At 42.3% G+C, this 13984-nt stretch overlaps 1 protein-coding gene across 7 annotated transcripts in view; it reads right to left on the reverse strand.

Annotated features, from left to right (window-relative positions):
• Nucleotides 1-715: 715 nt before the first annotated feature.
• trpm2 (transient receptor potential cation channel, subfamily M, member 2) overlaps nt 716-13984 on the reverse strand; it is a 13745-nt gene continuing 476 nt past the window's right edge. Inside the window, exons 2-32 of one of the 7 annotated variants that reach the window (XM_068572548.1) lie at nt 13761-13929; nt 13484-13664; nt 12502-12665; nt 12214-12394; nt 12078-12139; nt 11808-12008; nt 11175-11277; nt 10252-10373; nt 9424-9789; nt 8995-9132; nt 8768-8897; nt 8525-8670; nt 8137-8249; nt 7920-8018; nt 7472-7697; nt 7221-7339; nt 6994-7126; nt 6487-6658; nt 6184-6364; nt 5877-6058; nt 5566-5698; nt 4932-5019; nt 4667-4751; nt 4429-4574; nt 4284-4348; nt 4100-4129; nt 3917-4003; nt 3742-3820; nt 3517-3618; nt 2458-2574; nt 716-2277 (exon numbers count right to left, since the gene is read on the reverse strand). In XM_068572548.1, the coding sequence (XP_068428649.1) occupies nt 2161-2277; nt 2458-2574; nt 3517-3618; nt 3742-3820; nt 3917-4003; nt 4100-4129; nt 4284-4348; nt 4429-4574; nt 4667-4751; nt 4932-5019; nt 5566-5698; nt 5877-6058; nt 6184-6364; nt 6487-6658; nt 6994-7126; nt 7221-7339; nt 7472-7697; nt 7920-8018; nt 8137-8249; nt 8525-8670; nt 8768-8897; nt 8995-9132; nt 9424-9789; nt 10252-10373; nt 11175-11277; nt 11808-12008; nt 12078-12139; nt 12214-12394; nt 12502-12665; nt 13484-13664; nt 13761-13929 (4237 nt within the window). In that variant the 3' untranslated portion in view covers nt 716-2160. Of the gene's footprint in view, nt 2278-2457; nt 2575-3516; nt 3619-3741; nt 3821-3916; nt 4004-4099; nt 4130-4283; nt 4349-4428; nt 4575-4666; nt 4752-4931; nt 5020-5565; nt 5699-5876; nt 6059-6183; nt 6365-6486; nt 6659-6993; nt 7127-7220; nt 7340-7471; nt 7698-7919; nt 8019-8136; nt 8250-8524; nt 8671-8767; nt 8898-8994; nt 9133-9423; nt 9790-10251; nt 10374-11174; nt 11278-11807; nt 12140-12213; nt 12395-12501; nt 12666-13483; nt 13665-13760; nt 13930-13984 lie in introns of those variants that run through there. The other 6 variants (XM_068572547.1, XM_068572551.1, XM_068572549.1 and 3 more) reach the window with 6 other exon arrangements.

Here is a 13984-nt window from a genome sequence, read left to right on the forward strand (position 1 = left end):
AAAATATAGTATATTATAATAACTCCAAGGAATAAATGTTATGTATTCCCACCTTTTCATTTTCATATAAGTGATTCGCACCACAGTGCCAGTTCTCTAAAAAAAATCCATTAATAAAATAAATACATTTATATAATTAAACCTATTCATTTATAAATACATGTATATTCATAGATAAAACCCTCAAATGAATAAAGTTTTCAACAGAAATTGAATTTTCTGATCCGCCACTATTGTAAAACGTTAGAGAAATTTTTTGGGATTTGTGTTGCTGACAGAAGAAAAAAAAGTTTCTTGAATATCTAGAGACAAGTCAAGACAAAGTACACGGTTTTGAGGTACTTCATACTTGTACTCCACTATATTTCAGAAGTAAAATATTTAACTGTATATTAAGTAACCTAGTTAACAATAAATAATTACACACACACACACACACACACACATATATATATATATATATATATATATATATATATATATATATATATATATATATATATATATATATATATATATATATATATGTGTGTGTGTGTGTGTGTGTGTGTGTGTGTGTGTGTGTGTGTGTGTATCATATATATGATTATATATAATATCCAGCATCACTATTGTTTTGCTATTTTGTTGTCTGTCACTGTCATTTTAACTTGTCCTTTCAAGTAAAAAATATATAATACATCTATAATTAATAAATACAATGCGATCTAAAATATTTTTGTTGTATAAAGGTGAACCAGTGATTCACTGAGGGCAGTGTCTCTGGTGAGCTGCGCTTAATGGTGCTGTTTGCGGTATCGTGGAATACCAACAGAGTGAGAGCTCTTCGTTTGTCTTCTCTGTGACACTGTGGTTAAAAATAGCACCTGTATCTTTTCAATGGCGCTGGGCCGCCGGGGATTTACAGGACAAATAATAATAAAGGCACGAATGTTGGAACAGATTAGACATGATAATGTTAGTGGAACTGCTTTGGGAGTTGATGCTTTACAAGAAACGTCTTTATTCAGGTGCCGGTGGGACTGAATGGCTGCACTTTGCACCAGTTCACAAGGCCACATGTGGACTAACCTTTCACATTAAAGTCACCACTCTGTGGAATTACACAGAGATAGAGAGCACGCGCTCTGATTTACTGATTTATCTGAAGGAAGAAAACCTGCAGCGTCGAGAAAAGGGTGTGAAACCGATACTGCACTGCCTGAACACTTTCAGAGCCAATGAGCAAATCGCAGGCACTGCTCCGAAACTACTGCAAGGCTCCAGACTTGGTAGGAGGACACAATCACTGTCGGATATGAGAAATAATAACAAAGCAATACAAGGTCACTGTGCTAAGAATAAAAATCCCAAAGTGTTCAGTTTGAGTTCAATATCCCTGTAGAACAACGTGAGACAACACAGTCTATTGAACACCAAAAGAAGCCAAGACAATTCAATTTCAGAAGCTTTTTTAAATAGTTATTAAGGCCAGGGTTTCTGATTAGGTCACACGCAGAGTTAACTGCAATATACATAGGTACCTTGATATACAGGAAAATTGAGCAGATTTTGTATTTTATGAGTGCACTACTCCGTTACGTATAAGTATAAGCAACAGAAAGCTACCACAAAGCATTACAAGTGACTCTCCTGTTTCAGTCCTCATTATTCTCTTATGGTCCCTTTCAGAGGCCTATATTATTATAACATTATACTGTAAATGTTGTTTTTGCATTAGTATTGATGGTTGAGTTAGTACTTAATATAGTGGAGGGCATTTTGATCTGGAACAATGCATATGTTATACACAGTAAGATGATGATTTGCATTTGTATGGTTTATATAGAAAAAGTATGACTAAATGTACTATCATATACATGTATGGAAGGAAAAAGTATCATATAATTTAATGTACAAGTCCATCAAAACTTAGGTATTTATTCTGAGTGTATGTCATGACTCCTTACACATGCAGAAAGTGTAAAGCACAGTGTGTTGGCTTCACGTTTAGTTTGCTGTCCTATAACATTTGTGCAAAAGCATACATTATGGCGTTATAGTATAGTATAGTTTCAAGTACTTTCAGTGCAACCGAATTAATACAAAGGCCACATGAACGGGGAGAAAGAAAACCCCGTGGATGAAGAGGCACATTTAAAGCTTCAGCAGTGTTGGACATCAGAACTTCCTGTTGTGCAACTCCGCAACCTGCCGCAGAGAGTCTCTTTGGTTTCCACTCAGTCTGGTTTTGCCGCTCAGCTCCCGCCACTGCAGAGCGCCATGGCTGCTCGCCACCTGAGACAGACACAATCACGAAACAAGAAGTCATTCTATCTTCACTGTAGGGGGAGTCGTGACCTGAATTTCATGCCCAAATATCACCCGAAACGCAGAGGAAACGAATAATCCATCAGTCATGTTCTTCCTTTCTAACGCAATACAATTTAAATCCTGAAATAATAACAATGTCCCCACCATGCTGTTGACGTCAACCATCAACTCGCTTGTTCTGTCCAGGTGAATGTTTAGGATGGTGAGTTCCACCCAGGCGTTATCTGTGTTCCTGCAGTCGTCCACATAACCCTCAAACACCTAAAACACAGCAACACAGCAGCTACAATTTAGAATCTATAAGTTCCTCAGAGTCTGAGTCAAGAGAAGCATGTTTATTAATTATTATTCATCTCATTCATTTAATTCTTAGACAGTAATCAAATCAACAGGTTCGATCCTTCACAGCAGCTGTGTGTTCTAAACCAGACACGGACTCTCTTGCTTTTGTCCACCTCATTTACATCAATACTTGCTGGCTAAAAAACAGGAACACCTGTCAGTATGTGGCTAAACAGCTCAACAGCAACACAAACTGCAGTTTAACAAGTTATCATAGGATTAAATCAGCACCTCTCTGTTTAAATGGATTTGGATGGATTGATGGCAGGGCCGTTGTGTTAAAACTGCATTTGTTTTGGCGAGTGGGACGTATGAACTGGTTACTGAGTGTTTGTTGAGTAGGATTGGGTAGGAGCTAATGACATGTATCAGGTTTACATTTGAACAAAATGTGCAATCAGATTATTGTCAAGGATTATTTGATTGTATTTTAATTACATCTTTAAAAAAATACATTGATGTCAGCAATTTTTTGGGGGGGGAATTTGATTTGACCAATTCTAAATGACACATTTCTTCTACTGTATATCAAAGTACGTTTCTCCTCTAAAGTTGCCAGGTTTGTTGGTTTCCATATGCATAAGGACTATTTTTTTAAATCCCAATCAAATCCATGACCTTTCACTGACATGGCTTCTAATTAATTTCTCCCTCTGAAGGTCAGACTAGCACATTATGTTGAGTGATTAAAACTCATCTCAAGACTTAATCATTGTTAAATACATTTTCTGGACGCCTCCTCGACTCGCTTTGTTCTTGCTCTTTACTTAATATTCTATTTGTCTGTCTGTAAACCAAATATCCCCTCTAGGAACATTCAAGCCCTCGATAAAAGCAAACCAAAGTGTTGAACAGACATACCTTTGTTCCCTCGGAAACTTTTGCATTTATCATTTCATACAGTGTCTTCCCCAGGGTTCTCTTGAGAGTCACTGGCAATTCATCAGCAGACTGGAGAGGTCCCTGAAGTTTTCACACAGCAGAAAGGTACTTATTTTATATTATACATATATATAAAATGTATTTTTGAACAGCTCCAAAATACAAAATAAAAAACAGCTGCGGTGAACAAATAGCAGGACTCACCCCGGGTAAAGCCAAGGTTCCATGGCTCTCATCCCAAACCACCAGGTACTCCAAAACGGACCACTCGCTTTCTCGCATGCTAAAAATAAATTGTCAAAGTCATTGATCTGTTCATGCAATTCAATTGTGGTGAACAACTTTTTAAAAAGTACTGTAAGGACATAAGGGGACCGACCGTGTAAGCACAAGGTCTGCACTCCGATTTGGACCAAGGTGGCTTAGTGCACCTCGTCCCCTGATGCCAGTCCTCCCTCCTGGGTTTCTAATGACGGATCGGATACACATCAGACATTAAGGCATGCCTGTAAAATTACTTGTGTGCTCTTTGATGCCTAGTGTATCTTATCTCATATCTTACCTGTAATTATTTACGGCTTCTGATTCTGATCTGAAAGGAGAAATAATAAATGGAGCATAAGCGATAAGGCAAAGCATATCTTGACAACAACACTCATAATAATTTGTCTTAACTGAACATATGCACCCCTAAAGCCTAATAGGGTCAAAGCATCTTGTATGGTCTTCTCTTAGTAAAAACATACCCATCTACATGGTTCCCACTGTCTTCAGAGGCATAATAAGCCGGCTCATATGAGCTGAAGCTGACCTGAAAAAAAAGGACATGAAATCAACCTACACCCAATAAACCATGCTGGTGATTTTTGGGTGGAAGTGTGTGTGAAATACCTCCCATGGCACCTTCTCCTCAGGCACAGGAAAGCGCGTGAGTTTGCTGTTCGGGTAGTGAAACTGACGGGCTTTCACGTGGAGCCCATCCTCTTTCTCTGAAGTATTGGTCAAAGGGTCAGGGGACTCGTCTGTTGTAGTCAATGCTGCAGGGAAGGATAACAGTGAGCACAAACAAGAGGAGATCTGACCCGCAATATGTCAACAAAAATAATGAAAGAGGAAGTTGCTTGCTGACTTTGCGGTTGGGCTTCTTTTGCTGCAAACCCCCGACATTTCAGACTGTCCACAATCCACTGCAGGGCCTTGGCTGACTGGACGACCTGGTGAGACAAAATAAAAGTGGGTCAGATACTTGTGATGACACATTTTTCACCGGAGACTTGAACACGTTAAGAAGTGTGTCATCTCCTTTCCGCATCGTGACCTGCTCCCACAGCATAGTGTGAAAACGTTTCAGAGGCAGGCGCAACATCAGCAATAACCAAATATCAGCTCACAACCTGCTCCTCCAGTCGAGTCAGTCTCTGAACCACGGCAGCAGAGCTCGCCTCCTCTTCCCTCTCCAGTCGATCAGTGATAGTGGAAACCCTCAGGAAACAAACAAGCACAGTGTCTGTTATTCACTGGAATATCAAACCTGTGTCTAACTTTACCCTTTATTTTGAACAGCAAAGTATAATTTAACCTAAAATATACATGATGTTGCTGCATTAAAGCAATAGTTTGTCATATACAGCTGAGGGTCAGATGAGAAAATTGATACCACTCTCACGTTTGTTTGTTTAAGATTAAGCTACACTATCCAGCCAGACCATCCGCTCTGTCCAGAAATAAGACATTGTTGGTTTTTATGTCAAACTTATCTAGTAGTTTCCTGGCTCTCGTTCCAAATTTATCATGAAAGTGGAAATGATCTTGTAGCTCTAAAGTGAGGGTGGCAGCTTTAAAGTTCACTTCCAACTAGCTGTAAGGCTTTAGAAGGGTGTCGCAGGATCACATGTCAAATAATAGAATACAAAAAATGCTACATATGCTAAAAAAAAACAAACAACTGAAACTTTAAGGTGTGCCATGGTGTCTCACATCTCTAGAAGATTGCCATGCAGTAACATGGCATTTCTGTGGTATTTTTACTTTTGGGCCGTGTCTAGGATGCGGCGCTCCATGCTCTGGCTCTGCTCCTGCTGTGTGGACAGCAGATATCTGTCCTTCATCAAGGCCTCCCAGGACAACAGCTCCTCTTCCTCCATCTGAGGTAGCTCGCTCTCTGAAACACAGCGACACATGCATTTGATTGCTGGAGAATAGTCTGGGTTTGCAATTTTATATTTCAAGGATTTGATCACAATGATATAAATCTGGCTTATAAATGTATCATTGTCGTCTGAAAATATGTCAAAGTGTTATTGCATGACACATATAGTAAGTGTGCAGTCAATGCTTACTAAACTCCTGGCTTATGATGGGCGGCCTGCACAGCACCATGTTCCTGATGAAGAGGTAGAAATGGCTGAAAATGATGAAGGGAGGAGGGGCAGCAGGGCGGCTGTGGTACTCCTTGATCAGCTCGTATCTTTGAAACTTCCAAATTATGTCTGTGTTGTCCTGAACTGTCTGGAATGTAAAGCTGTGCAGGAACACAAAGAGATACTTAGGAGGACAAGGACAGCACACTGGGACACCGACGCTACGGCAAAGGCAAGCTCAGATGACGACTGAATTAAGACTGAAAAGGTGTGGAGGGGAACTCACTTGAAGATGGCTATGAGCAAGTTGAGCAGCAGTATATTGGCAAAAAGCAAGTAAACACATAGCATGATGATGGTGAGCCACTCGGGGAAGGCTGGCGTTTGGTTTTCATTCAGCACAGGACACTTGGGCTTCAGAGGATCGGTGCCATTCATGCTGCAGGAGTCTAAGTCAAAGGCAGCGTCTGCAGAGGGCAAAAACATTGTTTTCTTTTGAGTCATATTTTAATTAAACAATCAATATGTGTCACTATTTATTTTGTCATTTTCCACTTGACAAAACTGCAGTGTTTTCGACTCCACTCACAATCAATATTTGTGGGGAAATTCCCAAATATGATGAGGTAGGGCTCATAAATTGCCCCACGGACAATCCAGTCCAGCCGATCGTCATTGTGGATGAGGATGCCTTGTTTGGCCACTCCGTACGCCACCACCCAGATGCTCAGCAGAAACATGAAGAAGAACATGTCCGTCATCTGAAGGACAAACACACATCGGTCACAGAAAAGCTTGGAAGCATCTGAGCCTTGCAACCGTTTCAGTATTTAAAAATGTTGCCCTATTACTCCACATGTAATCCCTACACAAACAATGACGCAGTTTGACTGACTGATTGGGAACAAACAGACCTACTGCAACACTATGCTTAAAACATCTTTTATTTAGCATATAATCATCTGCCGACTCCAGATGGAGGCAGAAGCCTCTCTTTGTATTCTATAAAAGGTGTTTTGGAGCATAGCATTTCTCTGCAGTTGTTCCACCATTACATAAGGTCGGCATTCATCACATTTGTATGTAAGCCTCTCACCATCCTCCTGACTATGATGATTTTGGGTCCCAGGGTTCTACTGATAGTGAAGATGGCCATGAAGCGGAGGCAGAAGACCACAAAGTCGACACAGAGGAGGATTTTACCCGCATAGAACAGCTCAGTTGTCAGCCTGGAATAGAAAAACATGGTGATTTATAGATAACCAGGCGGGGGGAGAGAACTTCCATGGCCAAAAGGGATTGTCTGGGGTGAAGGAAACGTACCTAAATGCGAGGCCAACAATAAAGAGAAGGATGGACAGAACATCTAAAATATTCCACAGTTCATTGATGTACATCGCGGCTTTCTTATGAAACCCAAAGCCATCAGGATCATAAAACAGCTGAGACAGAAAAGACACATTGCATGTGGCAGTGAAGGGATGTAGTGTACAGTATATCAATATTTCTTAGAATAGGGCATACTCTGGGGGCAGCAACACCTCGTGCCCTAAACGGCTCTCTCTCTCTCTCACCTGTCTGACCTCCTCACACACCAGAGACAGCAGCCAGATGTAAAGCAGCAACTCCCCAGCAGAGGGCGCAGCCTGGAAGTCAATCATCAGCACCACAGCAAACAGGAAGAGGAAGGCAAAGTAAGACACGATATTCCAGTAAAACTTGACCTGCGGAGAGCTGTACAGATGGAACAGCCGGTACCAGCTGCTCAGAGGCTTCAGGCGCTTCAGGCCAAAGCGGTCACTGTGGACAGAAAGGTCACTGTGCGTCAGAGACAGTTCGGACACTTTTTTACTTGCTTTCCCCTAACTGACCTGCAGAATCACCATTAGAATAACAGAAATGTAAAATATTAAGGTGTGTACAAACTCTAGTACAGCCTTTTGTAATCAGGAAATGGTCAAGCAGAGAGAGAGGTCAGGGCCTCATTTGTTGTTAGTTTATTAAAAAGCGACTCTGACTTACAGGCTACAAGAATTTGTTCGAAGCGTACTTCCTGTTACTGTTTCCACTGTCTTGATCTCCTCCTTCTTCTCAGCTTCTCGATGAATGATTTCATCGCGTCTAGGGAGAATTATAACTCATTAACAAAACATTACGCAGTCGCACAAATATATGGATACATTCAGACTGAGGAGATGGCTGCTCTCACAGTTTCACACATTCAACTGATAGGACTCACCGGAAAACCAGAAAGCGAGTGTAGATGAGCGGGAAGAAGACCATGCAGACCAGCACTCTCCACACCGGGTTGTCCACTGAAAGCTCACCACACCAGATCTGTGTCAGAAGAGCCTTCAAGACAGACATGTTTATCAGACTGACACAATGAAATGCTGCTGGGATGAAATACTGATGACTCTAATAATAATACTCATAATAATAATACTTGAATTGTATATAGTGTTTAAAGACGCTTTACTTAGGGCAGAGACAAAATGAATAGGTCAAATTGTCACTGTTTCACTGCAACAAGAAGTTTCGAATTCAACAGTGAGTGTTCCAGGTTAAAGTGCAACTAGACGGAAAAACGTACAAGTCTCAACATCAAATCTGAAATTGTACTCAACCTGAACACCCGACTGAGCGACAAAGCTTTTGTCATCGGCCTCCAGTGCCAGCCTCAGGCACGTCGTTCTTCCCCAAACCGGAGACACGCGAACCAACAACCTTCGAGCCCGCTCTTCATCGCTATTGTGGCACTCACTGAACACACCTGTGACACACACACACACACACACACACAATGAGGACACATGCTAAGCTTGTAGCATCACTTATATCGCACATCAGTGAAGTCTGTCGTATTATACCAATGGCATGTTTCTCGTAGTGATTGGCGAGCTCGTGCATGTCCTCTGCCTCGTCTGCATCACTTCCTTCCTCTGCCATTGTCTTCAGGATCTTACTGGCGGCCAGAGCAGCGGACATGCAGTCTCTACACTGTGCGTATGCAGATACAGAAAGATGCAATACCATACACACAAACCACTATTTTCAAACATTGTATGTAAAGTATAAGAGGAAGTGTTTTGATCACCAGCTCCCAGGCAATTTCAGCCAGCTCCTTATTGTTCTGGACGACAGCCCAAAGGAAAAGGTCTCTGCCGGGGTCCCTCTGTGCATCAGCACTGTCCTCCCCGAGTGGCTCTCGGGAACCCGTTGGACTTTTAGACAGCTATGGATTAAAAGTGCAGTAATATGTTGCATTAAATGAATGGTTTCTGGAGTTGAATTATACCTTCTATAAATTATATTCCCCAATGTGAAAATCTAAACATCCTGTCCACCATCCTGAATCACCAATAAATAAAAAGGAAAATAAATTATAGAATGAATGAAAACCCCCTGGTTAATAGAGCACACAACCCTACAACAACTAAATTGATTACAAGGTTTGTACGACTCACTTAGTTTTGCTTGTCAAACCACATTCATTCCACCGTAGCTGACGGATAAACAAACTCACTGATATAGAAGCAGACAGGTTGAGGCGGTATGTCATTATGGAGGGAGGGTAGAGGGCATGTGTGAAACTGCCCAGCAGGTGGCGCACCTCATCAGACACATGAGTCATCGAGATCATTTCACCTTGCCCCAAGTGAGCTCGACGCCTGATGCGAAACGCCTTCCCCCGGCTGTGGCTAGAGCTGTGGACCCGCTTGGCCAGCTTGCGGAGGAAGATGCAGCTGGGCAGCTGTTTGTAGAGCTCACACAGAGTTTCCTCGTCCTGCAGGAAATCCCTCACACTCACACCGTTCTCCAGCAGCAGGCTGACAAACTGAGGCTTGTTGCCAACCAGGGCTGAGAACATAGCCCAGTGGAGGTCACCGGACTGGATGTGAACATGCCAGAAAAAAACACAACAGTTTTTTTTTTTCAGAGGGACATATTTCTCTAGTTTGATGTAGAAAAGTTTGATGTTGTTGCAATTGTTGTTCAAGTAAATGGACTTTAATAGCAGTGTGTGCGTGAAAGACAGTATTTTATGATAGTATTCAAATTATTCTATAATACAATAGTCCACTGCTGCTCATAGCATAAAAGGTTTATGATACAATACATTTACTTCATGCTACATTTGGTTGAAATCTCCAACCTTTTGCTTTTTTGTCCAATGCCTTTGAAAAAAAACTATTTCCACATGACCACTTTCCATGTTTTCTGAATCAGTCCATTACACTTTCCCTATCTCGATAAAGACAAGATTGGTTGCAATACTGGGTCAGGTTCAGGGGACGGTCTTTATTTTTTTTGCTGTTGGTATTCCAGTATGTCGTACAACAGGCAAACCCACTTTCCACTGGCTCTCCTCGGTGAAGATCTCCGTCTCAGCTATGTCCACCCGGTTCCAGGTTATAGCCAGCTCCAGTTGCCTCTTCCAGCTCTCGATTCCCAGTGTCTCGCTGGTCCTCGAAGCTGAGTGGACAAGTCATAGTGACAAGATTTACACTGAATTATCTTTTCAATTCCAGTCATTTAAGTACAGCTCTCCGGGCATATAAATGGAGTAAAGCGGCAAATCATCAAGCTGGAACAAGTTTGCAGTGTTTGCTTGATGATACATTATAATCTTAATCAACACATCAATAAATGAACGTACTCTTTGACATGACATAACCTGGGGCCACACTACACAGTCAAGCAGCAAACATCTCATAATCTGCAGCAAAATCCGAACAAAGAAAGATTCTACTCCAAACTTGGCCACAGACCAAAAAAGGCAGCGGATGCCTTTGCTGAGTGAGCAAGGCGACTGACAGGAAATGCATTTTTAATTCCTCCATCAATAATAGAGCTCTACGATGGAAACAAAAGCAAAGCAGTTTAACTCGAATAATTCTTACAATTAAAACTCCAAGTGAATGTAAAGTCACTTTTAGTGAAACTTTGGCTCGACTTTAAAAATATATATGCATTAAGCGTGCTCCAAATGGGTTTCACCAATGTCCTGAAACCCACTATTAGGAGGAATCTATTTTTATTGTTGTGAATAGATTACGTGTGGCTATCAGTGTCTCCAATCTTATCTGTAAGAATATCTGTGTTGGATTTCAGTCTTAACTGGCACATTTGATACCACAGTCCATTCCATTAGTCTTCTGAGAAGCAACATTATACTTGCTAAGAGCCTTTTCTTTGATATACTTATTGCTGTGTTGTACGTCTGTTGTCAGTCTTGTCTGGCACTGAGCATCTGCGTGATCAACGAATCCCTACCTTTGAGTAGAGCTTGAAGTATAGCCACATCCAGATCTCCGTGATTGTCCTCGCTTATTCGGAATATTGTCAGCCAGTGAGACATCCTGATGATGTCCTGAATCTGGCACAGATAGGAGACACAATGAGTCGGCTTTCACATCAAAACTTGAAGTTAGGCCAGCCAGGAGACCCAGGCCATGGGATCTTAGGCTCCAGTCAGGTTCATAAGGCTTCAAGAGTCATTGTGTGTATTTTGGGGCTAGACTTTTAGCTATGAAAGTAATCAGTAAATTTGTGAAATCAATTCAGGGATCAATTTGAGAAGGGAGGCTAAGACATTGGTGATGTGATAACGTCTCTTTGAATTTGTTAAGATCCTTAATCGAGGGAGAACGAGCAGAAACAGTTGAGGCCCTAAAATTGAGCCTGGTGTTACATCACAAGTGAGACGGGAGATGGAGGACGAAACATCACCGATAGAAGTAGTGAACATTATATGATTGAGATAACATCGGAACAGCACCAGAGCTGTTTCAAAGCCATTATGCAAGATGTTATGGTCGATAGGATCCAATGCAGTCCAACAGTGTCCAGTTAAACGTTCCTCACAGTAACTTTGAGTTCGTTGTGAGCTGTAAGGTCCTCACATACCTTCTTAGTCCATTCTATAATCTTGAGGTGGGGGAAGTTGTCATACTCTTTGCCAAAGAACTTCTTCATTAACTGGTGGATGAGGGCGATGGTGACCCGGGTCACTGGCAGTCCTGCCACCTGGGCAATCACGTCTGCTATTCTCCCGGAGCCCTCCATGATCACACACGGTGTGCTATTCAGCATGGCATTGTAAATGGTCTGCGAGGAGACACACAAGACAGTCAGACAAAGGCTAAGACAGCGAGGGACAGAAAACTGATGACTCACATTTAGAGTGCCTGGTCCTCCATCCAAAACCACACACACCACAGGGATTGTCATGCCACCCTCTGGAGATAAGACATGGTACAAAAATCAATGTCAAATGCAGGACAGATAAGACATTATGTCAGCTATTTTGTACCTTTGTTTCCTAGACGCTTTCTGGAGATGCATTTTTCCAGACGGCTACGGAGTTCAATCTCCACTCCATAGTTTCCGTGGGTCCCATCATCCACCAGCAGGAAGTGGGTGTGGTTGTTATCAAGGCAAGAGAGTCGGCCCTGGCCCTTGATGTCCATCTCATAATGGGCTGGGAAGCATCCCTGCAGACGAGAGGAGGAAGAGGAAAGAACTGTAGGAAAGAAGAAGACTTCTGCTATGTAGTGAGGAAAAACGGGACGAGTTACATGAGTGAATGTCTTCATCATACCTCTGAATGCACCAGAGCATCCCTGTTGTGTATTATTCCCCACGTTGCAACGCCGATAGCCACAATCGGGCCCTGCGTGGCGTTGCTCAGGGTGTGGTCCCTCACGGCCTGCCCCACATGCTTCATCACACCTGTGTGCGTACCACCAGTGATGATCCACGCTCCTGAGAACAACAAAGGTTCCCATCTTTACATACATCCACATGTCTATAAAGTATATGTACAGTATAAGCACAACTGGTGGCTATACACTCAGAACAGGTACACAAAAAAAAACATCGGCATCAAAAGAATAGGTTGACATTTTTTCAAATCTGCTGTTCACAGATAGTGAACACACATAATCCCTCTTAAAACTTCCACTCGTCTTTGCTGGTAGGAAGACGTTATTATCTTCTGAGAGAGCCAGTCTTACTGTTTCCCCCTGTTTCCAGTCTTAATGCTAAGCTAAGCCTCACATATAACAGACAGATATGAGGGTTGTATCAATCATCTCATCCAATTCACAGCAGGGAAGCGAATAAGCGTGTAATAGCAAACTATTCCTTCAAGAAGTAACTATACAGCCCTGAGTTTTAAGGGAAGTCTTTCCACAATATTTTGCCAGTTACAGTAGCAACATAGATTTGCTCCCATTTAGCCACAAGAGATGGGCCATTGATTGGATTGGGAGATAAGGCCGAGCTCGCAGTCAGTGTTTTGATTTTGACACTATCTACTTAAGTATATGGTGTATATATTACATAATATACTTAATCCTGTTATAGTATGAGCAGTATAAAATGGAATGGGGTCAGTAAGATTAGTGAGCAGTAAAAGGCACGACACAAGGTCAGGCAGCATGATTGGACTATTAAGGCGTATACGGCATGTTTTAACACATGCAGACACCCGCTCTCATAAATACACATGTACTCGTAAAACACATGCTTTTACAGGCTCTCTGGCTAATCATTGGTCCACCTCGAGCTCTGAGGCTCACCTGTGGTCTGGGCCACTTTGATAAGACCTCTGCGAAACATATTTTTGAGCCGAGCCTTCAGGTAGAAGTTCTTCGCTCCTCCGGTCACTGAGATCAGCAGGTTGGGAGGGGGAAGTTTCCACTGCTCGGTCAATAACTGGTACAAGTTTTCCGGGCTCGTGTCTGTGGACACCCGTGCATACTGAGGATGACAAACACATGCGAAGGCGAGGGTGTAAACACACAGGCATGCCGTCACATGTAATGTCAGTGTAGCAGGAGGACAGGAGGGTTTCACCTGGCCAGTCTTCTGTCCCAAACCACCAAAGCTGATATCTCCAAAAGCATCCGTAGGCACTTCGTAGGCATGTCTGTGTTTGTCCCAAGACTCGCCTGTGAAATCCTCTGGCTTGATGGCCTCATCCACATGATCCGTCTTTAAGTAGCCACACTTACACACGTCCTCTCTAGTGAAGAAACAAAAGCGACTGGTTGTGATGTGTTTATGCACACAAGACAGAG

The sequence above is a fragment of the Clinocottus analis genome, unplaced genomic scaffold (genome assembly GCF_023055335.1).
Source record: "Clinocottus analis isolate CAN_PGR_092001 unplaced genomic scaffold, fCliAna1.0.p SCAF_12, whole genome shotgun sequence".
Classification (NCBI taxonomy): domain Eukaryota; kingdom Metazoa; phylum Chordata; class Actinopteri; order Perciformes; family Cottidae; genus Clinocottus; species Clinocottus analis.